The sequence below is a fragment of the Oncorhynchus tshawytscha genome, linkage group LG14 (genome assembly GCF_018296145.1).
Source record: "Oncorhynchus tshawytscha isolate Ot180627B linkage group LG14, Otsh_v2.0, whole genome shotgun sequence".
In the NCBI taxonomy this organism is placed as follows: domain Eukaryota; kingdom Metazoa; phylum Chordata; class Actinopteri; order Salmoniformes; family Salmonidae; genus Oncorhynchus; species Oncorhynchus tshawytscha.
Window position 1 is genome coordinate 57,979,640 of NC_056442.1, and position 27,246 is coordinate 58,006,885.

General features: G+C 47.6%; 2 protein-coding genes across 7 annotated transcripts in view; both read right to left on the minus strand.

Annotated features, from left to right (window-relative positions):
• Positions 1-26,689, minus strand: part of arl13b (ADP-ribosylation factor-like 13b) — a 28,720-nt gene extending 2,031 nt beyond the window's left edge. For 2 of the 6 annotated variants that reach the window (XM_042297748.1, XM_042297745.1), the window contains exons 1-9: positions 21,570-22,157; positions 21,302-21,449; positions 15,092-15,162; positions 14,864-14,969; positions 13,718-13,861; positions 12,343-12,448; positions 10,067-10,269; positions 6,673-6,793; positions 4,308-4,566 (exon numbers count right to left, since the gene is read on the minus strand). In XM_042297748.1, the coding sequence (XP_042153682.1) occupies positions 4,308-4,566; positions 6,673-6,793; positions 10,067-10,269; positions 12,343-12,448; positions 13,718-13,861; positions 14,864-14,969; positions 15,092-15,162; positions 21,302-21,375 (1,084 nt within the window). In that variant the 5' untranslated portion in view covers positions 21,376-21,449; positions 21,570-22,157. Of the gene's footprint in view, positions 1-1,347; positions 1,417-4,279; positions 4,567-6,672; positions 6,794-10,066; positions 10,270-12,342; positions 12,449-13,717; positions 13,862-14,863; positions 14,970-15,091; positions 15,163-21,301; positions 21,450-21,569; positions 22,158-25,888 lie in introns of those variants that run through there. The other 4 variants (XM_042297746.1, XM_042297742.1, XM_042297744.1 and 1 more) reach the window with 4 other exon arrangements.
• LOC112218996 (ryanodine receptor 1-like) overlaps positions 1-27,246 on the minus strand; it is a gene marked incomplete in the record, with an annotated part of 309,682 nt that overhangs the window by 97,495 nt on the left and 184,941 nt on the right.

Here is a 27,246-nt window from a genome sequence, read left to right on the forward strand (position 1 = left end):
TCTGTAGACAGAGAGGAAATGGGGTCAGTGTTTAACATGCTCTGTAGACAGAGAGGAAATGGGGTCAGTGTTTAACATGCTCTGTAGACAGAGAGGAAATGGGGTCAGTGTTTAACATGCTCTCAGTGTTAGACAGAGAGAAATGAAATGCAGGGGAACAGCTCTATAGACAGAGAGGAAATGTGTTTAACATGCTCTAGACAGAGAGGAAATGGGGTCAGTGAACAGAGACAGGAAAATGGGGTCAGTGTTTAACATGCTGGACAGAGAGGAAATGGGGTCAGTGTTTAACATGCAGACAGAGGGAAATGGGGTCAGTGCTCTGTAGACAGAGAGGAAATGGGGTCAGTGTTTAACAGAGAGAGGAAATGGGGTCAGTGTTTAACATGCTCTGACAGAGAGTTGGGGTCAGTGGTTAACATGCTCTGTAGACAGAGAGGAAATGGGGTCAGTGTTTAACATGGAATACAGAGAGGAAATCAGATGTTAGTTATAGAAGAAAGTTAGTGGTTAGTGCTAGATGAGTTAGTTAGTGGTTAGTTAGTAGTTAGTTAGTAGTTAGTTAGTGGTTAACATAGTTAGTGGTTAGTTTGGTTACAGTCAGTGGTTAGTTAGTGGTTAGTTAGTGGTTAGTTAGTTTAGTTAGTGGCTAGTTAGTGGTTAGTTAGTTAGTGTTAGTTAGTGGTTAGTTAGTGTTAGTTAGTGGTTAGTTAGTGGTTAGTTAGTGGTTAGTTAGTGGTTAGTTAGTGGTTAGTTAGTAGTTAGTTAGTAGTTAGTTAGTGGTTAGTTAGTGGTTAGTTAGTGGTTAGTTAGTTAGTTAGTTAGTTAGTTAGTTAGTTAGTTAGTTAGTAGTTAGTTAGTGGTTAGTTAGTGGTTAGTTAGTTAGTTAGTTAGTGGTTAGTTAGTGGTTAGTTAGTGGTTAGTTAGTGGTTAGTTAGTAGTTAGTTAGTGGTTAACATACAGCAGTGGAGTGGTGGTGGAGACAGTCAGTAGTTAGGGTTAGTTAGTGGTTAGTTAGTGGTTAGTTAGTGTTAGTTAGTGGTTAGTTAGTGGTTAGTTAGTGGTTAGTTAGTGGTTAGTTAGTAGTTAGTTAGTGGTTAGTTAGTGGTTAGTTAGTGGTTAGTTAGTAGTTAGTTAGTGGTTAGTTAGTGGTTAGTTAGTGGTTAGTTAGTGGTTAGTTAGTGGTTAGTTAGTGGTTAGTTAGTAGTTAGTTAGTGGTTAGTTAGTGGTTAGTTAGTGGTTAGTTAGTGGTTAGTTAGTGGTTAGTTAGTGGTTAACATACAGCAGTGGAGTGGTGGAGGAGACAGTCAGATGACAGGTCTAGACAGTCACTTTAAACATCATTACCGGATCGACTCCTATCGCCAAGAGGCTCCAGCTTGGGAAGCCTAGACATTTTGGGAGTAGCCCATCCCACTAAAACAACAACGAAATACATTATCAGTAGAAGCCCATCCCACTAAAACAACAATACATTATCAGTAGAAGCCCATCCCACTAAAACAACAACTAAATACATTATCAGTAGTAATCCATCCCACTAAAACAACTAAATACATTATCAGTAGTAATCCATCCCACTAAAACAACAATACATTATCAGTAGAAGCCCATCCCACTAAAACAACAACTAAATACATTATCAGTAGTAATCCATCCCACTAAAACAACAATACATTATCAGTAGTAATCCATCCCACTAAAACAACAATACATTATCAGTAGTAATCCATCCCACTAAAACAACAATACATTATCAGTAGTAATCCATCCCACTAAAACAACAATACATTATCAGTAGTAATCCATCCCACTAAAACAACAATACATTATCAGTAGTAATCCATCCCACTAAAACAACAATACATTATCAGTAGTAATCCATCCCACTAAAACAAAGAAAGTAAAGAAATCAACATGTTGATTAATACTGATTAAACTGTGTTCCAGCCCAGTCATTGGTCTGCCACACCTGTGGTGGAGGTGTGTCTCTCTCACCTGGTAGTGGTGGAGGTGTGTCTCTCACCAGGTAGTGGTGGAGGTGTGTCTCTCTCACCAGGTAGTGGTGGAGGTGTGTCTCTCTCACCAGGTAGTGGTGGAGGTGTGTCTCTCACCAGGTGGTGGTGGAGGTGTGTCTCTCACCAGGTGTGGTGGAGGTGTGTCTCTCTCACCAGGTAGTGGTGGAGGTGTGTCTCTCACCAGGTGGTGGTGGAGGTGTGTCTCTCACCAGGTGGTGGTGGAGGTGTGTCTCTCACCAGGTAGTGGTGGAGGTGTGTCTCTCTCACCAGGTAGTGGTGGAGGTGTGTCTCTCACCAGGTGGTGGTGGAGGTGTGTGGTGGTGGTGGAGGTGGTCTCTCTCACCAGGTGGGTGGAGGTGTCTCTCACCAGGTGGTGGTGGAGGTGTGTGGAGGTGTCTCTCACCAGGTAGTGGTGGAGGTGTGTCTCTCTCACCAGGTAGTGGTGGAGTGGTGGGTAGTGGTGGAGGTGTGTCTCTCACCAGGTAGTGGTGGAGGTGTGTCTCACCAGGTCTCCCAGGTAGTGGTGGTGTCTCTCTCACCAGGTAGTGGTGGTGTGTCTCTCACCAGGTAGTGGTGGAGGTGTGTCTCTCACCAGGTAGTGGTGGAGGTGTGTCTCTCACCCAGGTAGTGGTGGAGGTGTGTCTCTCTCAGGTAGTGGTGGAGGTGTCTCTCACCAGGTAGTGGTGGAGGTGTGTCTCTCACCAGGTGGTGGTGGAGGTGTGTCTCTCTCACCAGGTGTGGTGGAGGTGTCTCTCACCAGGTGGTGGTGGAGGTGTGTCTCTCACCAGGTAGTGGTGGAGGTGTGTCTCTCACCAGGTAGTGGTGGAGGTGTGTGGAGGTAGTGGTGGAGGTGTGTCTCTCACCAGGTGGTGGAGTGGTGGTGGTGGAGGTGTGTCTCTCACCAGGTAGTGGTGGAGGTGTGTCTCTCACCAGGTAGTGGTGGAGGTGTGTCTCTCTCACCAGGTAGTGGTGGAGGTGTGTCTCTCACCAGGTAGTGGTGGAGGTGTGTCTCTCACCAGGTGTGGTGGAGGTGTGTCTCTCACCAGGTAGTGGTGGAGGTGTGTCTCTCACCAGGTAGTGGTGGAGGTAGTGGTGGAGGTGGAGGTGTGTCTCTCACCAGGTAGTGGTGGAGGTGTGTCTCTCACCAGGTAGTGGTGGAGGTGTGTCTCTCTCACCAGGTAGTGGTGGAGGTGTGTCTCTCTCACCAGGTAGTGGTGGAGGTGTGTCTCTCTCTCTCCAGGTAGTGGTGGAGGTGTGTCTCTCTCACCAGGTAGTGGTGGAGGTGTGTCTCTCACCAGGTAGTGGTGGAGGTGTGTCTCTCTCACCAGGTAGTGGTGGAGGTGTGTCTCTCTCACCAGGTAGTGGTGGAGGTGTGTCTCTCTCACCAGGTAGTGGTGGAGGTGTGTCTCTCACCAGGTAGTGGTGGAGGTGTGTCTCTCACCAGGTAGTGGTGGAGGTGTGTCTCTCACCAGGTAGTGGTGGAGGTGTGTCTCTCACCAGGTAGTGGTGGAGGTGTGTCTCTCACCAGGTAGTGGTGGAGGTGTGTCTCACCAGGTAGTGGTAGAGGTGTGTCTCTCACCAGGTAGTGGTGGAGGTGTGTCTCTCACCAGGTAGTGGTGGAGGTGTGTCTCTCACCAGGTAGTGGTGGAGGTGTGTCTCTCTCACCAGGTAGTGGTGGAGGTGTGTCTCTCTCACCAGGTAGTGGTGGAGGTGTGTCTCTCACCAGGTAGTGGTGGAGGTGTGTCTCTCTCACCAGGTAGTGGTGGAGGTGTGTCTCTCTCACCAGGTAGTGGTGGAGGTGTGTCTCTCTCACCAGGTAGTGGTGGAGGTGTGTCTCTCACCAGGTAGTGGTGGAGGTGTGTCTCTCACCAGGTAGTGGTGGAGGTGTGTCTCTCACCAGGTAGTGGTGGAGGTGTGTCTCTCACCAGGTAGTGGTGGAGGTGTGTCTCTCACCAGGTAGTGGTGGAGGTGTGTCTCTCACCAGGTAGTGGTGGAGGTGTGTCTCTCACCAGGTAGTGGTGGAGGTGTGTCTCTCACCAGGTAGTGGTGGAGGTGTGTCTCTCACCAGGTAGTGGTGGAGGTGTGTCTCTCACCAGGTAGTGGTGGAGGTGTGTCTCTCACCAGGTAGTGGTGGAGGAGTGTCTCTCACCAGGTAGTGGTGGAGGTGTGTCTCTCACCAGGTAGTGGTGGAGGTGTGTCTCTCACCAGGTAGTGGTGGAGGTGTGTCTCTCACCAGGTAGTGGTGGAGGTGTGTCTCTCACCAGGTAGTGGTGGAGGTGTGTCTCTCACCAGGTAGTGGTGGAGGTGTGGGGCTCTCGGGGGCTGCTGTCTCCTCCGTCCTCAGAGGGTCCACTCTGTGTTTCCTCTTCAGTCTCAGTTTACTAATCTTCTTCTTCGTCCGCTCCACTGAGGCTGCACCGCTCTCTGGAGTCTGTCTCTCGCTGTCCTCTTCCTCCTCCTCCTCCTCCTCTTCCTGCTCTCCTTCTCTAGCATCGTTGGCACCACCCACCTGCCCTCCTGTCGGTCTCTTCTTCAGCTTGTCTTCATTCTGCATGGTTGGAACACCCATGGTACACACCCATTAACACAGCTGGACCCCCCAATGGCATTAATACAGCTGGACCCCCCAATGGCATTAATACAGATGGAACCCCCATGGCATTAATACAGATGGAACCCCCATGGCATTAATACAGCTGGAACCCCCATGGCATTAATACAGATGGAACCCCCATGGCATTAATACAGATGGAACCCCCATGGCATTAATACAGATGGACCCCCCCATGGCATTAATACAGATGGAACCCCCATGGCATTAATACATGGATGGAACCCCCCCCCCATGGCATTAATACAGATGGAACCCCCCATGGCATTAATACAGCTGGAATACAGATGGAACCCCCATGGCATTAATACAGATGGAACCCCCATGGCATTAATACAGCTGGAACCCCCATGGCATTAATACCCCCCATGGCATTAATACAGATGGAACCCCCATGGCATTAATACAGCTGGAACCCCCATGGCATTAATACAGATGGAACCCCCATGGCATTAATACAGCTGGAACCCCCATGGCATTAATACAGCTGGAACCCCCCATGGCATTAATACAGCTGGAACCCCCATGGCATTAATACAGCTGGAACCCCCATGGCATTAATACAGCTGGAACCCCCATGGCATTAATACAGCTGGAACCCCCCATGGCATTAATACAGCTGGAACCCCCATGGCATTAATACAGCTGGAACCCCCATGGCATTAATACAGCTGGAACCCCCATGGCATTAATACAGATGGAACCCCCATGGCATTAATACAGCTGGAACCCCCATGGCATTAATACAGCTGGAACCCCCATGGCATTAATACAGCTGGAACCCCCATGGCATTAATACAGATGGAACCCCCATGGCATTAATACAGCTGGAACCCCCATGGCATTAATACAGCTGGAACCCCCATGGCATTAATACAGCTGGAACCCCCATGGCATTAATACAGCTGGAACCCCCATGGCATTAATACAGCTGGAACCCCCATGGCATTAATACAGCTGGAACCCCCATGGCATTAATACAGCTGGAACCCCCATGGCATTAATACAGCTGGAACCCCCATGGCATTAATACAGCTGGAACCCCCATGGCATTAATACAGCTGGAACCCCCATGGCATTAATACAGCTGGAACCCCCATGGCATTAATACAGATGGAACCCCCATGGCATTAATACAGCTGGAACCCCCATGGCATTAATACAGCTGGAACCCCCATGGCATTAATACAGATGGAACCCCCATGGCATTAATACAGATGGAACCCCCATGGCATTAATACAGCTGGAACCCCCATGGCATTAATACAGATGGAACCCCCATGGCCCCCCATGGCATTAATACAGATGGAACCCCCATGGCATTAATACAGCTGGAACCCCCATGGCATTAATACAGATGGAACCCCCCATGGCATTAATACAGATGGAGCCCCCCATGGCATTAATACAGCTGGAACCCCCATGGCATTAATACAGCTGGATCCCCCATGGCATTAATACAGATGGAACCCCCCATGGCATTAATACAGATGGAACCCCCCATGGCATTAATACAGCTGGAACCCCCATGGCATTAATACACCTGGAACCCCCATTAATACAGATGGCATTAATACAGGGGGAACCCCCATGGCATTAATACACCTGGAACCCCCATGGCATTAATACAGCTGGAACCCCCATGGCATTAATACAGATGGAGCCACCCCATGGCATTAATACAGATGGATCCCCCATGGCATTAATACAGATGGAACCCCCATGGCATTAATACAGATGGAACCCCCATGGCATTAATACAGATGGAACCCCCATGGCATTAACACAGCTGGACCCCCCCATGGCATTAATACAGATGGAACCCCCCCATGGCATTAATACAGCTGGAACCCCCCATGACATTAATACAGATGACACCCAACCCATTGACCCTGTGGCTCAAATGGCACCCTATTCCCTAAAGGGGACACTACAACGAACACATAGGGCTCTGGTCAAAACCAGTGCACTACATAGGGAATAGAGTGCCATTTCAAACAAATCAACAAAGTTGATGCTGATTGGCCCAGTGTTATTCCACACCTCATTGATGACGTTGCCGATTGGCTGGAAGGGGCTGTGTACGGTGGCGTCGTCGGTCTCCTCCTCCTCCTCCTGCAGTGTCCGACCCTCCCTCTCCGCCTCCTCTTTCTCCTGACGGTCTCTGGGATCAGGGGAACAAAAGGACTTTTTTATTTACCTCAAATGTTAACTAGGCAGGTCAGTTAATAACTCATTCTTATTTACAATGACGGCCTAAAATTCAGCTGGTTAATGTTCCCTTCACTAAGGTCTGATATCTCTCCTAACCAGCTGGTTAATGTTCCCTTCACTAAGGTGTGATATCTCTCCTAACCAGCTGGTTAATGTCACTAAGGTGTGATATCTCTCCTAACCAGCTGGTTAATGTCACTAAGGTGTGATATCTCTCCTAACCAGCTGGTTAATGTTCCCTTCACTAAGGTCTGATATCTCTCCTAACCAGCTGATTAATGTCACTAAGGTGTGATATCTCTCCTAACCAGCTGGTTAATGTTCCCTTCACTAAGGTCTGATGTCTCTCCTAACCAGCTGGTTAATGTTCCCTTCACTAAGGTGTGATATCTCTCCTAACCAGCTGGTTAATGTCACAAAGGTGTGATATCTCTCCGAACCAGCTGGTTAATGTCACAAAGGTCTGATATCTCTCCTAACCAGCTGGTTAATGTCACTAAGGTGTGATATCTCTCCTAACCAGCTGGTCTTCACTTAATGTCCCTTCACTAAGGTGTGATATCTCTCCTAACCAGCTGGTTAATGTCACAAAGGTGTGATATCTCTCCTAACTAGCTGGTTAATGTCACAAAGGTGTGATATCTCTCCTAACCAGCTGGTTAATGTTCCCTTCACTAAGGTGTGATATCTCTCCTAACCAGCTGGTTAATGTCACTAAGGTGTGATATCTCTCCTAACCAGCTGGTTAATGTTCCCTTCACTAAGGTGTGATATCTCTCCTATTGTCTACTGTATTGTCCCTGTCACTAAGGTGTGATATCTCTCCTCCAGCTGGTTAATGTTCCCTTCACTAAGTCTATCTCTCCTAACCAGCTGTTAATGTCCCTGTCACTAAGGTGTGATATCTCTCCTAACCAGCTGTTATTGTCCCTGTCACTAAGGTGTGATATCTCTCCTATTGTCTACTGTATTGTCCCTGTCACTAAGGTGTGATATCTCTCCTATTGTCTACTGTATTGTCCCTGTCACTACTGTGATATCTCTCCTATGTCCCTGTCCCTGTCACTAAGGTGTGATATCTCTCCTATTGTCTACTGTATTGTCCCTGTCACTAAGGTGTGATATCTCTCCTATTGTCTACTGTATTGTCCCTGTCACTAAGGTGTGATATCTCTCCTATTGTCTACTGTATTGTCCCTGTCACTAAGGTGTGATATCTCTCCTATTGTCTACTGTATTGTCCCTGTCACTAAGGTGTGATATCTCTCCTATTGTCTACTGTATTGTCCCTGTCACTAAGGTGTGATATCTCTCCTATTGTCTACTGTATTGTCCCTGTCACTAAGGTGTGATATCTCTCCTATTGTCTACTGTATTGTCCCTGTCACTAAGGTGTGATATCTCTCCTATTGTCTACTGTATTGTCCCTGTCACTAAGGTGTGATATCTCTCCTATTGTCTACTGTATTGTCCCTGTCACTAAGGTGTGATATCTCTCCTATTGTCTACTGTATTGTCCCTGTCACTAAGGTGTGATATCTCTCCTATTGTCTACTGTATTGTCCCTGTCACTAAGGTGTGATATCTCTCCTATTGTCTACTGTATTGTCCCTGTCACTAAGGTGTGATATCTCTCCCCTATTGTCTACTCCTCCTCCCTCTCACTAAGGTCTGATATCTCTCCTCTCTCTGTATTCCCCTGTCACCTCTAGGTCCACCTCTCCCCTCCTCCTCCTCCTCCTCCTCCCTCTCACTCCCCTCCTCTCCTCTCTCCTCCTCCTCCTCTCCTCCTCCTCCTCCTCCTCCTCCTCTCCTCCTCCTCCTCTCAACCTCCTCCTCCTCTCCTCCTCCTCACCTCCTCCTCCTCACTCCACTCCTCCCTCCTCCTCCTCTCCTCTCCTCCTCCCTCCACCTCTCCTCCTCCTCCCCCTCCTCTCTCCTCCTCCTCCTCTCCCCTCCTCTCCTCTCCTCCTCCTCCCTCCCTCCTCCTCCCTCCTCCTCCTCCTCCTCCTCCCCTCACCTCCTCCTCCTCCTCCTCCCTCCCTCCTCCTCCTCCTCCTCCTCCCTCCTCTCCTCTCCTCCTCCTCCTCCTCCCTCCTCACCTCTCCTCCTCCTCTCTCCTCTCCTCCTCCTCCTCCCCTCCCTCTCCCTCCTCCTCTCCCTCCTCCTCACCTCTCTCCTCCTCCTCCTCCCTCCTCCTCCTCCCTCCTCCTCCTCCCTCTCCTCCTCCTCCTCCTCCTCCTCCTCCTCCCTCCCTCCTCCTCCCTCTCCTCCTCCTCCTCTCCTCCTCCTCCTCACCTCCTCCCCTCCTCCTCCTCCTCCTCCCTCCTCCCTCTCTCCTCCTCCTCCCTCTCTCTCCTCCTCCCTCCCTCCTCCTCCTCTCTCCCTCCTCCTCCTCCCTCTCCTCCTCCTCCTCACCTCTCCTCCTCCTCCTCACCTCTCCTCTCCTCCTCCTCCTCCCTCCTCCTCCTCCTCCTCCCTCCTCCTCCTCCTCCTCACCTCTCCTCCCTCCTCTCTCCTCCTCCCTCACCTCTCCTCCTCCCTCCCTCCTCCTCCTCCCTCTCTCCTCCTCCTCCTCCTCCTCCTCCCTCCTCCTCCTCCTCCTCACCTCCTCTCTCCTCCTCCTCCTCCTCCCTCCTCTCCTCCCTCTCTCCCCTCCTCCTCACCTCTCCTCCCTCCTCCTCCCTCCTCCTCCTCCTCCTCCTCTCTCCTCCTCTCCTCCCTCTCTCCTCCTCCTCACCTCTCTCCTCCTCCTCCTCTCTCCTCCTCCCTCCTCCTCCTCTCCCTCCTCCTCCCTCCTCCCTCCTCCCTCTCCTCCTCCTCCTCCTCCTCACCTCTCCCTCCTCCTCCTCTCTCCTCCTCCTCTCCTCCTCCTCCTCTCTCCTCCTCCTCCTCTCCCTCCTCCTCCTCCCCTCCTCCTCCTCTCCTCCTCCTCCTCCTCTCTCTCCTCCTCCTCCTCCTCCTCACCTCCTCCTCCTCCTCTCTCCTCCTCCTCCTCCTCATCTCTCCTCACCTCTCCTCCCTCCTCCCTCTCCTTCCTCCCCTCAGCTCTTCTCCCCTCCTCCTCTCCTCTCCTCCTCAGTTCCCTCCTCCCCTCACCTCCTCCCTCCTCCTCCTCCTCCTCCTCCTCCTCTCCTCCCCCTCCTCCTCTCTCCCCCTCCCTCCCCCTCCTCCTCTCTCCCTCCTCCCTCTCCTCCTCCCTCCTCAGACTCCTCCTCCTCACCTCTCCTCCCGTATCCTCCGTACTCTCTCCTGTCTCTCTCTCTTCTCCTGTTCCTCCTGAGCCCTCTGTTCGGCCGTGTCCTTTCGGACGCGTTCAGAGATGGCTTCGTAGTCTTTAGCGATGTTGTTCAGCAGCCAGTTGAGTCCGTTCCTGATGGACTTGTCCCCCTTCTTACCGTAGCCCAGAACAGCAGAACACGGCTCCTGACAACACACAGGAAGTCAGACGGGTAGAGAGACAGAGAGGATTTACAGGTCACACAACATTTGATTTCTTAACTCATTTATTTTATAGACAGCTATTCTCCCAAGAGAGAGAACAATAACAAGGTCAGTTGAAACCAGGAGGAACTCTTTGCTAATAGAATGTATGGAGAACACACAATCCTGACCAGCTGCAATAAGGTACAGTCTCATAGCCACAGTACTGCAGTATAACAAGGTACAGCCTCATAGCCACAGTACTGCAGTATAACAAGGTACAGCCTCATAGCCAGTCTCACAGTACTGCAGTATAACAAGGTACAGCCTCATAGCCACAGTACTGCAGTATAACAAGGTACAGTCTCATAGCCACAGTACTGCAGTATAACAAGGTACAGCCTCATAGCCACAGTACTGCAGTATAACAAGGTACAGCCTCATAGCCACAGTACTGCAGTATAACAAGGTACAGTCTCATAGCCACAGTACTGCAGTATAACAAGGTACAGCCTCATAGCCACAGTACTGCAGTATAACAAGGTACAGCCTCATAGCCACAGTACTGCAGTATAACAAGGTACAGCCTCATAGCCACAGTACTGCAGTATAACAAGGTACAGCCTCATAGCCACAGTACTGCAGTATAACAAGGTACAGTATAGCCACAGTACTGCAGTATAACAAGGTACAGCCTCATAGCCACAGTACTGCAGTATAACAAGGTACAGCCTCAGTACTGCAGTATAACAAGGTACAGCCTCATAGCCACAGTACTGCAGTATAACAAGGTACAGCCTCATAGCCACAGTACTGCAGTATAACAAGGTACAGCCTCATAGCCACAGTACTGCAGTATAACAAGGTACAGCCTCATAGCCACAGTACTGCAGTATAACAAGGTACAGCCTCATAGCCACAGTACTGCAGTATAACAAGGTACAGCCTCATAGCCACAGTACTGCAGTATAACAAGGTACAGCCTCATAGCCACAGTACTGCAGTATAACAAGGTACAGCCTCATAGCCACAGTACTGCAGTATAACAAGGTACAGTAGCACAGTACTGCAGTATAACAAGGTACAGCCTCATAGCCACAGTACTGCAGTATAACAAGGTACAGCCTCATAGCCACAGTACTGCAGTATAACAAGGTACAGCCTCATAGCCACAGTACTGCAGTATAACAAGGTACAGCCTCTAGCCACAGTACTGCAGTATAACAAGGTACCACAGTACTGCAGTATAACAAGGTACAGCCTCATAGCCACAGTACTGCAGTATAACAAGGTACAGCCTCATAGCCACAGTACTGCAGTATAACAAGGTACAGCCTCATAGCCACAGTACTGCAGTATAACAAGGTAAGCAAGCCACAGTACTGCAGTATAACAAGGTACAGCCTCATAGCCACAGTACTGCAGTATAACAAGGTACAGCCTCATAGCCACAGTACTGCAGTATAACAAGGTACAGCCTCATAGCCACAGTACTGCAGTATAACAAGGTACAGCCTCATAGCCACAGTACTGCAGTATAACAAGCCACAGTACTGCAGTATAACAAGGTACAGCCTCATAGCCACAGTACTGCAGTATAACAAGGTACAGCCTCATAGCCACAGTACTGCAGTATAACAAGGTACAGCCTCATAGCCACAGTACTGCAGTATAACAAGGTACAGCCTCATAGCCACAGTACTGCAGTATAACAAGGTACAGCCTCATAGCCACAGTACTGCAGTATAACAAGGTACAGCCTCATAGCCACAGTACTGCAGTATAACAAGGTACAGCCTCATAGCCACAGTACTGCAGTATAACAAGGTACAGCCTCATAGCCACAGTACTGCAGTATAACAAGGTACAGCCTCATAGCCACAGTACTGCAGTATAACAAGGTACAGTCTCATAGCCACAGTACTGCAGTATAACAAGGTACAGTCTCATAGCCACAGTACTGCAGTATAACAAGGTACAGCCTCATAGCCACAGTACTGCAGTATAACAAGGTACAGTCTCATAGCCACAGTACTGCAGGTGAATTATTGAAAGATAAACCACAGCATCACTCACGATCTGACAGAGACACTTGTTCTCGTTCACTAGCTTCTCCAATGACAGGTTCTCAATGATGTCTGCCTCAGCCAATGCCCCGTCCCGATCCTGCTTGTTAGCCAATCTGTGGAGCCGACAGGGATATGTCAGAAACAGGTGTCAGACAGCAGGTGGTGTGTGTGTGTGTTGGTTCTTCTATGTGGGGATCTACAATCTCAGAAAGCCCACTACAAGGATAGTAAAACAAGGAAAATTCTCCCTCGTCCCAATGAGGACAGAGGCTATTTTAAGCTTAGAGATTCAGGGTTACAATTAGGCTTAGAATTAGGGTACGAGGTTAGTGGTTCCGGTAAGGGGAAATATATATTTTTTTTAAATAGAAATGAAGTTGAGTTCTCCAGGAGGATGAGGATGTGTGTGTGTGTGTGTGACAGAAACATATGGTGTGGGAGGAGGACACTTCATGACCTAATGCAGCCAGTCAGGGAAGTGGAAATATAGTTGGATTCCTGTTGACATGGATTCCCTTTTCTCAATATTTTATTTATTTTATTTTTTATTTAACCTTTATTTAACCAGGCAAGTCAGTTAAGAACAAATTCTTATTTTCAATGACGGCCTAGGAACAGTGGGTTAACTGCCTGTTCAGGGGCAGAAAGACAGATTTGTACCTTGTCAGCTCGGGGGTTTGAACTTGCAACCTTCCGGTTCCTAGTCCAACGCTCTAACCACTAGGCTACCCTGCCGCCCCACAATGTGTTGGGCAGAATATAACACGCTACTTTAAAGACAGACAGACAGACAGACAGACAGACGGACGGACAGACGGACAGACGGACAGACGGACAGACGGACAGACGGACGGGCAGACGGACAGACGGACAGACGGACAGACGGACGGGCAGACGGACGGGCAGACAGACGGGCAGACAGACAGGCAGGCAGGCAGGCAGACAGGTTTAAAGCTCAGACAGAGTGACTCACACTAGGCCAGGTTTAGAGCTCAGATAGTAACTCACACTAGGCCAGGTTTAGAGCTCAGACAGTAACTCACACTAGGCCAGGTTTAGAGCTCAGACAGTAACTCACACTAGGCCAGGTTTAGAGCTCAGACAGTGACTCACACTAGGCCAGGTTTAGAGCTCAGATAGTAACTCACACTAGGCCAGGTTTAGAGCTCAGACAGTAACTCACACTAGGCCAGGTTTAGAGCTCAGACAGTTCACACTAGGCCAGGTTTAGAGAGCTCACACTAGGCCAGGTTTAGAGCTCAGACAGTAACTCACACTAGGCCAGGTTTAGAGCTCAGACAGTAACTCACACTAGGCCAGGTTTAGAGCTCAGACAGTAACTCACACTAGGCCAGGTTTAGAGCTCAGACAGAGTGACTCACACTAGGACAGGTTTCCCAGAGATGCGAGGGTGTCGGAGGACCTCAGCCATGGTGTCCCTGGTCTCCTGGATCCTCTGAACATCACTGGAGTCCACCACGAACACCACCCCGTACGACTCACTGTAGTAGTTCTTCCAGATGCCCCTGATCACATTGGAGTCATTTAGCAGACTCTTATCCAGAGCCACCACAGGAAGTACATTCAACTATACATTTAGTAGGGGGGGGGGACCACATATCACAGCCACCACAGGAAGTACATTCAACTATACATTTAGTGGGGGGGACCACATATCACAGCCACCACAGGAAGTATATTCAACTATACGTTTAGTAGGGGGACCACATATCACAGCCACCACAGGAAGTATATTCAACTATATGTTTAGTAGGGGGGGACCACATATCACAGCCACCACAGGAAGTACATTCAACTATACATTTAGTAGGGGGACCACATATCACAGCCACCACAGGAAGTACATTCAACTATACATTTAGTGGGGGGGGACCACATATCACAGCCACCACAGGAAGTACATTCAACTATATGTTTAGTAGGGGGACCACATATCACAGCCACCACAGGAAGTATATTCAACTATATGTTTAGTAGGGGGACCACATATCACAGCCACCACAGGAAGTACATTCAACTATACATTTAGTAGGGGGACCACATATCACAGCCACCACAGGAAGTATATTCAACTATATGTTTAGTAGGGGGGGGGGAACCACATATCACAGCCACCACAGGAAGTACATTCAACTATACGTTTAGTAGGGGGGACCACATATCACAGCCACCACAGGAAGTACATTCAACTATACGTTTAGTAGGGGGGACCACATATCACAGCCACCACAGGAAGTACATTCAACTATATGTTTAGTAGGGGGACCACATATCACAGCCACCACAGGAAGTACATTCAACTATACGTTTAGTAGGGGGGGGGGGGGCACATATCACAGCCACCACAGGAAGTACATTCAACTATATGTTTAGTAGGGGGGACCACATATCACAGCCACCACAGGAAGTACATTCAACTATACGTTTAGTAGGGGGGGGACCACATATCACAGCCACCACTGTGGCTGTGCAGGTGTGAGTGTCAGAAAGACAAGGAGTATAAAGACCTGATCCTCTTCCCTCCGCCCAGGTCAAAGATGGTGACCTCAAACTTCCCCTGCTTCAGATCCACCTTGGAGAACCCTACCGTAGGGGCCACGTCCTCTGGGCTCTCTGTGATGGAACACAACACACACACACACTCAGCGACGAAGAGAACGAGCCCCCCCCAAAAAAAACATCTTATAATCGAGTAGAATAGAAGTGAGTGATTCAAGTCAAGACGACCCACTCACCTCCCTGGATCCCGCGTACTGTAGCAGTCTTCCCAGCGTTGTCAAGTCCAACCATCACCAGTGTTATTTTCCTAAAAACACCACAGAGAAGATGGATTACTAGAGAGATGACACAGAGACTCAAATGGAGGTGTGGTAGAAGGACATGCATGGAAAATGATAGGGCAATATTCATATGGGGGGGGGGTTAGTCTACAACATGTCATGTGACTCATGGCGTGTCCCTTCCATAAAGGATAGAGAGCAAGACACATTGCTTTCTATTCGGGGTGGCAGGTAGCCTAGTGGTTAGAGTGTAGAGGTGGCAGGTAGCCTAGTGGTTAGAGTGTAGAGGAGGCAGGTAGCCTAGTGGTTAGAGTGTAGAGGAGGCAGGTACCCTAGTGGTTAGAGTGTAGAGGAGGCAGGTAGCCTAGTGGTTAGAGTGTAGAGGAGGCAGGTAGTCTAGTGGTTAGAGTGTAGAGGTGGCAGGTAGCCTAGTGGTTAGAGTGTAGAGGTGGCAGGTAGCCTAGTGGTTAGAGTGTAGAGGAGGCAGGTAGCCTAGTGGTTAGAGTGTAGAGGTGGCAGGTAGCCTAGTGGTTAGAGTGTAGAGGAGGCAGGTACCTAGTGGTTAGAGTGTAGGGACGGCAGGTAGCCTAGTGGTTAGAGTGTAGAGGAGGCAGGGTACCCTAGTGGTTAGAGGGTAGAGGCGGTAGGTAGCCTAGTGGTTAGAGTGTAGAGGCGGCAGGTAGCCTAGTGGTTAGAGTGTAGGGACGGCAGGTAGCCTAGTGGTTCGAGTGTAGGGACGGCAGGTAGCCTAGTGGTTAGAGTGTGGAGGAGGCAGGGTACCCTAGTGGTTAGAGGGTAGAGGCGGCAGGTAGCCTAGTGGTTAGAGTGTAGGGGCGGCAGGTAGCCTAGTGGTTAGTGTGTAGTAGTGGTTAGAGGAGGCGGCAGGTAGCCTAGTGGTTAGAGTGTAGAGGCGGCAGGTAGCCTAGTGGTTAGAGTGTAGAGGCGGCAGGTAGCCTAGTGGTTAGAGTGTAGAGGAGGCGGCAGGGTTAGCCCTAGTGGTTAGAGTGTAGAGGCGGCAGGTAGCCTAGTGGTTAGAGTGTAGAGGAGGCAGGTAGCCTAGTGGTTAGTGGTTAGCCTAGTGGTTAGAGTGTAGAGGAGGCAGGTAGCCTAGTGGTTAGAGTGTAGAGGAGGCAGGTAGCCTAGTGGTTAGAGGAGTGGTAGAGGAGGCAGGTAGCCTAGTGGTTAGAGTGTAGAGGAGGCAGGTAGCCTAGTGGTTAGAGTGTAGGGACGGCAGGTAGCCTAGTGGTTAGAGTGTAGGGACGGCAGGTAGCCTAGTGGTTAGAGTGTAGAGGAGGCAGGGTAGCCTAGTGGTTAGAGGGTAGAGGCGGCAGGTAGCCTAGTGGTTAGAGTGTAGGGACGGCAGGTAGCCTAGTGGTTAGAGTGTAGGGACGGCAGGTAGCCTAGTGGTTAGAGTGTAGGGACGGCAGGTAGCCTAGTGGTTAGAGTGTAGGGACGGCAGGTAGCCTAGTGGTTAGAGTGTAGGAGGCAGGTAGCCTAGTGGTTAGAGTGTAGGTAGCCTAGTGGTTAGAGTGTAGGGAGGCAGGTAGCCTAGTGGTTAGAGTAGAGTGTAGAGGAGGCAGGTAGCCTGGTGGTTAGAGTGTAGAGGAGGCAGGTAGCCTAGCCTAGTGGTTAGCCTAGTGGTTAGAGTGTAGAGGAGGCAGGTAGCCTAGTGGTTAGAGTGTAGAGGTTAGGCAGGTAGCCTAGTGGTTAGAGGTGTAGTTAGAGTGTAGAGGCAGGTAGCCTAGTGGTTAGAGTGTAGAGGAGGCAGGTAGCCTAGTGGTTAGAGTGTAGAAGTGGCAGGTAGCCTAGTGGTTAGAGTGTAGAGGTGGCAGGTAGCCTAGTGGTTAGAGTGTAGGGACGGCAGGTAGCCTAGTGGTTAGAGTGTAGGGAGGGCAGGTAGCCTAGTGGTTAGAGTGTAGAGGTGGCAGGTAGCCTAGTGGTTAGAGTGTAGAGGTGGCAGGTAGCCTAGTGGTTAGAGTGTAGAGGAGGCAGGTAGCCTAGTGGTTAGAGTGTAGGGCGGCAGGTAGCAGAGTGTAGCCTAGTGGTTAGAGTGTTGGGGCGGCAGGTAGCCTAGTGGTTAGAGTGTAGGGGTGGCAGGTAGCCTAGTGGTTAGAGTGTAGGGGCGGCAGGTAGCCTAGTGGTTAGACTGTAGGAGGAGGCAGGTAGCCTAGTGGTTAGAGTGTAGGAGGAGGCAGGTAGCCTAGTGGTTAGAGTGTAGGAGGAGGCAGGTAGCCTAGTGGTTAGAGTGTAGGAGGAGGCAGGTAGCCTAGTGGTTAGACTGTAGGAGGAGGCAGGTAGCCTAGTGGTTAGAGCATTGGGCCAGTAACCGAAAGGTTGCAAGATCAAATCCCCCAAGCTGACAAGGTAAACTTCTGTCGTTCTGCCCCTGAACAAGGCAGTTCCTAGACTGTTCCTAGGGCCGTCATTGAAAATAAGAATTTGTTCTTAACTGACTTGCCCAATTAATAAAGGTTCCATAAATAAATAATGATTTTATAGCTTGAGCCACTTCCAAAGAAAGCATTGAACATTCAACGCCAGTCTCCACACAGAAACGATGAATAATCTGATATTAGGCTAACGCATCAGTCCGGGCAGGCAGACAGGTGCCGCCCTCACCTTACCCTGTCCTTCAGATGTTACTGGTTAAGGTGGCAACTGTAAGAGGGGCTTAGCCAGCAGCCCAGGTCACTAATACAGCTCCCCCCCCCCACACCTTAGGGCTGCCCAGGGCTAACACCACAGGGACATGACCACAGATTGGGTGAGTCAGCACTCTGTCCATAATCACAGTGAACAGCTAAGTACATCTATGGATGTACACAGACAGCGATGCAGAGTCAACAGACTTATCAAACACCTCGAGACATTCCTTTAAAAGGGAGGTGGATATTAGAACTATTGTCCATCATTCATTCACCTTCCAATGAATAGGCCCAGATCCTAAATCCACCCTTTATACTCAGGGAAAAGCCCAGATCCTAAATCCACCCTTTATACTCAGGAAAAGCCCAGATCCTAAATCCACCCTTTACACTCAGGAAAAGCCCAGATCCTAAATCCACCCTTTATACTCAGGGAAAAGCCCAGATCCTAAATCCACCCTTTACACTCAGGAAAAGCCCAGATCCTAAATCCACCCTTTATACTCAGGAAAAGCCCAGATCCTAAATCCACCCTTTATACTCAGGAAAAGCCCAGATCCTAAATCCACCCTTTATACTCAGGGAAAAGCCCAGATCCTAAATCCACCCTTTATACTCAGGGAAAAGCCCAGATCCTAAATCCACCCTTTATACTCAGGAAAAGCCCAGATCCTAAATCCACCCTTTATACTCAGGGAAAAGCCCAGATCCTAAATCCACCCTTTATACTCAGGAAAAGCCCAGATCCTAAATCCACCCTTTATACTCAGGGAAAAGCCCAGATCCTAAATCCACCCTTTATACTCAGGGAAAAGCCCAGATCCTAAATCCACCCTTTATACTCAGGAAAAGCCCAGATCCTAAAAAGCCCAGATCCAAATCCCTTTATACTCAGGAAAAGCCCAGATCCTAAATCCACCCTTTATACTCAGGAAAAGCCCAGATCCTAAATCCACCCTTTATACTCAGGGAAAAGCCCAGATCCTAAATCCACCCTTTATACTCAGGAAAAGCCCAGATCCTTCTTTATACTCAGGAAAAACCCAGATCCTAAATCCACCCTTTATACTCAGGAAAAGCCCAGATCCTAAATCCACCCTTTATACTCAGGAAAAGCCCAGATCCTAAATCCACCCTTTATACTCAGGAAAAGCCCAGATCCTAAATCCACCCTTTACCCTACTCAGGAAAAGCCCAGATCCTAAATCCACCCTTTATACTCAGGAAAAGCCCAGATCCTAAATCCACCCTTTATACTCAGGAAAAGCCCAGATCCTAAATCCACCCTTTATACTCAGGAAAAGCCCAGATCCTAAATCCACCCTTTATACTCAGGGAAAAGCCCAGATCAAATCACACCACATTTATACTCAGGAAAAGCCCAGATCCACCACTTTATACTCAGGGAAAAGCCCAGACAACAAACACTCACATTCTGATAACACACCCAGATCCTAAATCACATTCTGAAACACACACACTCACATCCCTCACAAAAACAGATCAAATCCACCCTTTATACTCAGTGGAAAAGCCCAGATCAAATCCACATTTATACTCAGAAAACCCAGACCTAAATCCACCCTTTATACTCAGGGAAAACCCAGATCCTAAATCCACATTTATACACACAAAACCCAGATCCTGAAACACACACACACATACTGAAAACCCAGACCTAAATCCACCCTTTCTGACAACACAAAACCCAGATCCTAAACCACCACACATACTCTGAAAACACACACCTAAATCCACCCATTCTGAAAACCCACATCCAAATCTGACACACACCACATTCTGGAAAAGCCCAGATCCTAAATCTCACCCTTTGACACACAGGAAACAGCTCAGATCCTGAAACACCACACACACACTTTTCTGATACACACACACACCCACATTCTGAAACACACCCTTTACATTCTGAAACACACACTCACATTCTACAATCCACACACATTCTGACTCACAAACAGCCCACATTCTGAAACACCACACACTTTATACTCTGACAAAACCCCACATCCTAAATCCACACCTTTATTCTGAAAACACACACCTAAATTCTGACACCCTTTACACTCTGACAACACACACTAAACACCCTTCTGACAACAAAACACCACATCCTAAATCCACACACCTTTATACTCAGGGAAACCACATTCTGAAACCACACACTTTACACTTCAGGGAAAACCCAGATCCTAAATCCACCCTTCTGACAACACAAACCCAGATTCTAAACACACACACTTTACATTCTGAAAAGCACACACCTACATTCTGACAACACACAAACCCACATTCTGAAACACACCACTTTATTCTGAAAACACAGACCTACACCACATTCTGACAACACAAACCCACATTCTGAAATCACACACTTTATACTCAGGGAAAAGCCCAGATCCTAAACCACACCACATTGACAACACACACAAAACCTGACAACACATCCTGAAATCCACCCACACACATACTTCTGGAAAAGCCCAATCCTAAATCCATTTATACTGACACATACTCAGGAAAAGCCCAGATCAAATCACACACACCTAAATCACATTCTGACAACACACACAAAAGCCCAGATCCTAAATCACCCTTTATACTTCTGGACAAAGCACCTAAATCACACACTTTATACTCAGGAAAACACACACACACTCTCTGTGTCACATGAAAATACAAATTCTGCATAAAACACACACATTCTGGTCCCAGTCATCACTCTTGTTAGAAAAACACACACACCCACACACACCTAGCCTCCATCAAAAAGTGCCTCTCCTCTGGAACACACTTCCACAAAACACAGACAGACACACACACAAAGACACACACCAGCTGACCAAATAAACATAGGTCTACCCTCCACATGGAAACGACCAATAACAACAAGCTTACAGAACCGAAACACACACTCACATTCTGACAACACACACACACACACACACACACACATTCTGACAACACACACACACACACACACACACACACATTCTGACAACACACACACACACACATTCTGACAACACACACACACACACATTCTGACAACACACACACACACACAACACACACACACACACTCACATTCTGACAACACACACACACACACACACTCACATTCTGACAACACACACACACACACACATTCTGACAACACACACACACACATTCTGACAACACACACACACACACACACACACACACACATTCTGACAACACACACACACACACATTCTGACAACACACACACACACACATTCTGACAACACACACACACACACACACACTCACATTCTGACAACACACACACACACACACACACTGACAACACACACACACACATCTGACAACACACACACATCTGGGACAACATTCACACACACACACACATTCTGACAACACACACACACATCCAGTGACAACACACACACACACACACACACACATTCTGACAACACACACACACACACATCCTACATCAACGTGTAGAAATACTTGCCTGCGGCTCTTCCGCCGTATGGACTTCCAGCACACTATCCAGTGGACAGTCCTCTGGAGCCAGGAAGACTTCATCTGGGAGCTTCAACCAGTCCAGACCCAGAGAGCACTGACCACAACACCCCCCACTCTACAGACCCAGAGAGCACCTGACCACAACACCCCCACTCTACAGACCCAGAGAGCACTGACCACAACACCCCCACCCACTCTACAGACCCAGAGAGCACTGACCACAACACCCCCCACTCTACAGACCCAGAGAGCACTGACCAGACAGACGTCAGGGACACGAACTAGTAACCACAACCATCCCCACTCTACAGACCCAGAGAGCACTGACCAGACAGGCGTCAGGGACACCAACTAGTAACCACAACCATCCCCACTCTACAGACCCAGAGAGCACTGACCAGACAGACGTCAGGGACACCAACTAGTAACCACAACATGTCCCCCGAAATATACAGTACGCCTCCCTGACGGAAAACACGACACACACACACTTCATAAACCCCCCGCCCCTCTACAGGCCCAGAGAGCAGCAGGATTAGCTAGGGATTTCCTTAAATCTCTCTACAGCGGGACACGTGTTCTCACGATACTCTTGTCTGTTTAGCGTCAGAGGGACACCAACTGTTCCGGCCGTCAGGTCGGCCCCTCCACCAACTGTTCAGGCCGTCAGGTCGGCCCCTCCACCAACTGTTCCGGCCGTCAGGTCGGCCCCTCCACCAACTGTTCCGGCCGTCAGGTCGGCCCCTCCACCAACTGTTCAGGCCGTCAGGTCGGCCCCTCCACCAACTGTTCAGGCCGTCAGGTCGGCCCCTCCACCAACTGTTCCGGCCGTCAGTCAGCTGTTCACCAGATAAACCCACCCACCCCATTGGTTGTGTAGACTGTTCCGATAAACCGTCCCAGGTTGTGCCAGCTGTTCCCAGATAAACCAACTTGTTCCAGCTGTTCACCAGATAAACCCACCCACCCCATTGGTTGTGTAGAGCCAGCTCCACCAACTGTTCCAGCTGTTCACCAGATAAACCCACCCACCCCATTGGTTTGATAAACCCACCCACCCCATTGGTCGAGCCCCCCACCAACTGTTGTGTAGAGCCAGCTGTTCACCAGATAAACCCACCCACCCCATTGGTTGTGTAGAGCCAGCTGTTCACCAGATAAACCCACCCACCCCATTGGTTGTGTAGAGCCAGCTGTTCACCAGATAAACCCACCCACCCCATTGGTTGTGTAGAGCCAGCTGTTCACCAGATAAACCCACCCACCCCATTGGTTGTGTAGAGCCAGCTGTTCACCAGATAAACCCACCCACCCCATTGGTTGTGTAGAGCCAGCTGTTCACCAGATAAACCCACCCACCCCATTGGTTGTGTAGAGCCAGCTGTTCACCAGATAAACCCACCCACCCCATTGGTTGTGTAGAGCCAGCTGTTCACCAGATAAACCCACCCAGCTGTTCACCAGATAAACACCCCCCATTGGTTGTGTAGAGCCAGCTGTTCACCAGATAAACCCACCCACCCCATTGGTTGTGTAGAGCCAGCTGTTCACCAGATAAACCCACCCACCCCATTGGTTGTGTAGAGCCAGCTGTTCACCAGATAAACCCACCCACCCCATTGGTTGTGTAGAGCCAGCTGTTCACCAGATAAACCCACCCACCCCATTGGTTGTGTAGAGCCAGCTGTATGCCTCAACACCAACAGGAAGATGAACACCATATCACTTCCAGATCTTATTTGGTGCTTATCTTTTTCATTCATTTATTAAAATGTTTTGCATAATGAAGGTATTTACACAATGAATGGCCTGAGATGTGGCCTTAAATGGATAGTTTGTCACTGTCTCCATCTTATTAGCATTTACAGCACAAAACCAATGTAAGTCAATGTCTCTGATGTTAGCATTTACAGCACAAAACCAATGTCTCTGATGTTAGCATTTACAGCACAAAACCAATGTAAGTCAATGTCTCTGATGTTAGCATTTACAGCACAAAACCAATGTAAGTCAATGTCTCTGATGTTAGCATTTACAGCACAAAACCAATGTAAGTCAATGTCTCTGATGTTAGCATTTACAGCACAAAACCAATGCAAGTCAATGTCTCTGATGTTAGCATTTACAGCACAAAACCAATGTAAGTCAATGTCTCTGATGTTAGCATTTACAGCACAAAACCAATGTAAGTCAATGTCTCTGATGTTAGCATTTACAGCACAAAACCAATGCAAGTCAATGTCTCTGATGTTAGCATTTACAGCACAAAGTTTTGTGTCAATGTCTCTGAATGCAAGTCATGTCATGTTAGCATTTACAGCACAAAACCAATGTAAGTCAATGTCTCTGATGTTAGCATTTACAGCACAAAACCAATGTAAGTCAATGTCTCTGATGTTAGCATTTACAGCACAAAACCAATGTAAGTCAATGTCTCTGATGTTAGCATTTACAGCACAAAACCAATGTAAGTCAATGTCTCTGATGTTAGCATTTACAGCACAAAACCAATGTCACTGATGTTAGCATTTACAGCACAAAACCAATTGTCAATGTTTGATGTTAGCATGTAAATGCTAACATTTACAGAGACAATGAAGTCAATGTTTTGATGTTAAATTTAAGCATCAAAACCAATGTAAGTCATGTGATGTTAGCATTTACAGCACAAAACCAATGTATCAATTTGTTAGCTTTAAATGCTAACATCAGAGACATTGGTTTTGTTAGCTGTAAATGCCAACATCAGAGAATGTCTTGATGTTAGATTTACACATCCAATGTCTCTGATGTTACATTTTTCACATTTCATTTCCATTTGTGCTATAAATGTAACATCAGAGACATTGACAATCTGTTGTTTTCATTGGTTTTGTGCTGACAATGAAAACATTATGAGTTAAAAAATCTATACAAATTGGTTTTGTTTGTAAATGCTAACATCAGAGACATTGGCTTACATCAGGTTTTTTGTGCTGTAAATGCTAACATCAGAGACATTGACTTGCATTGGTTTTGTGCTGTAAATGCTAACATCAGAGACATTGGTTTTGTGCTGTAAATGCTAACATCAGAGACATTGGTTTTGTGCTGTAAATGCTAACATCAGAGACATTGGTTTTGTGTGTAAATGCTAACATCAGAGACATTGGTCTTGTGCAGAAATGCTAACATCAGAGACATTGACTTGCTAACAGAGGGTCCTGAGAGGGTCTAGCAGAGAAACGTAGCCTATAGCCTATAGCAGAAACGTAGCCTATAGCCTATAGCAGAAACGTAGCCTATAGCCTATAGCAGAAACGTAGCCTATAGCCTATAGCAGAAACGTAGCCTATAGCCTATAGCAGAAACTTAGCCTATAGCCTATAGCAGAAACTTAGCCTATAGCAGGGATCATCAACCAGATTCAGCTGAGGGACAGGGTTTTTTCTGGAGCGGATGGCCTGAACCTAATTACTCATCATTTGTAGACTGCAAATTGACTACAAGAAGCCCAAACAGATATAATGTTTGACTAAAATAATAATTTCAAACCCTGATTACATTTGTACAGGATCATAGGATCATCTATTATGGTGGGAATAATTGGGAACATATTCCTTAAATAAAAAATTACTTGGAGCCGATTTCCTGGGTGTTTTTACAGTCTTATGTCCAACAATGGAGGGGGGGGGGGAAGAATTTGGGGGTCCAAATAAAACCACCTTCCGGCCACAAGTTGGGGAACCCGGGCCTATAACCTAGGCCTACTCCACACTATACACTGTCAGCCATGCGTTGAACTTTTTTGTTTTTTTGCCAACAGTGATTGGGTTATATTATCAGCCTAAATTATGACTATCCAATCTACTCATCACATTATCTTACATCAGTATGCAAATGTAATGATGCTACGAATGCTTATTAATAATAAAAAAGTGCATTTTTATAGTGAAAATAAGCTTCCCCCAAACTTGAAACTCACACACTGCCTACGATCCTGTGCCTTTATCACAGTCAACAACACACATATATGTTATAGTAAGAATAGGCATGTCATGAAATCAAACAGAATGAAAGAGAACATACAGAATAACAGCCCTGGGGTTTATGCCTTTTTAATCCACCCCGGAGAGAGGGGGGGGTACTTCTGCAGTTTTAAGGAGTGACAGCTGCCAAAAGTGGCTGTAGTTTAGCACCTTAGTCACTGGTTACATGACTACCCGGTAATCAGGCAGCAGCATGCTATAAACCACACATCTCTGTTGGGTGATATATAGCGAACAAGACATTCTATGTAATCACAGATTCTGACATGGGGTGAACTGGGTGGATGGCTGGCAGCACTGGTACCCCATTCACAAATCAAATAGCCAATACATCAAAAATAATGTGAATATTTAAATACAAAACCAGACAATTTAACTTCCGTTAGCTAACTAGTAGTCAGATTTTTTATTTATTTTATTTCACCAGGTAGGCTAGTTGAGAACAAGTCATCATTTGCAACTGCGACCTGGCCAAGATAAAGCATAGCAGTTCGACAGATACAACAACACAGAGTTACACATGGGATGATACTTCATGCACTCACCTTGCGGGCTGCCGCCAGCGTTTCAACCAGTTGCAACAATTCGCCATCAGACTAAACATTGCTGTCCAAACTCAGATAATTGTCGGAAAAGATTCATGTAGCAGCGATTCTGAATGGATCAAATGCCTCTATTCGGCATTTCAGCTCATTATCACCATACAGCTGCATGAGTTTAGGCCTAGGGGCCAATAAAAGTGGCATTCTTTGACATCGTCGGATTGTCAAACTAAAAACACTAGCCACAGCTAGTACTAGTGAGTGTACTTGTTGTTTCTCTAACTATATCATTGTGTTTACTTTACCTACCTACACAAATTAGCTAGCTAGAACAAAGTGTTAAGATTTTTTTTAAATCCTAACTATTTAAAAGCCATATAAAATATTGGCCAGCTTGTAACGTTAGCTAGAACTAGCTAATAACATTAGCAGGTAAATTTCCTTGCTAAACTACACTAGTAAACTATTATTATGTTTAGTATTTTTCACAAACTGCAAAAGATAGCGGCTAGACAATGTTAACAAGCTAGGCTAACCTAGCTAGCAATACAATGTATCTAGCTAACGTTAGTTAGCGAAACTAGCTAGCATACAATTTAGGCGCTGCTAGCGACCTTAGCTAGTTTTTACGTACAGTTGGCGTTGTCAGGTAAAACAAAACAACAACAAAACTAAAGGTAATATTCCTTTGTAAAGATCTCTTCAGTGAGAAAAATATTTCTGGTATCCGTTTTTTGTTGTTGTGTGTTTACGACCGTTGTCGTGTTCGGCTGCTATGGCTACAAGAGCCGTGGGGGGGACGTCATCATCAGTGGTCGAGAAATCAGGCGGGGGTGCCTGATTTCTTGACCACTGATGATGACGTCCCCCCACGGCTCTTTTAGTGGTCGTTCCTAGATACCACAGCCACAAAGTCATAATTATGGCTAAACTCTTGACTATTCCTACAATTTCTTAAAATCTGGGTTTAAACATAACCTTAAGCACAATGCTAACCTTATGCTTAAACCTTTAAATGAAGTCTAAAAAAATATTTGTGGCTGTGGTAACTAGTGAATCCTTACTGTAAAAGTCTGCAACAGCACCTTCTGTGGACAAAGCGTGGAACTACACGGGTCTAATAAATATGACAAGTGTTCTGGCTTTAACAGAAATCCTTAAATCTATTGACGCACCCCTCGTGTCAATCTAAATAACATCCCCAGCCAAATCTGTCAGATGAAGTTAGAGAAATGTTTTTGCATGGGCTGTGTCTCAATCTGCCTGTCTGTGTCTTCCACATCTGTGGTGGAAGGTGGCCCGAGCTACAGCGGTTAGACCATGAGATATCACAAAAGTGTTTGTAGCGTCTGAACGGTTTG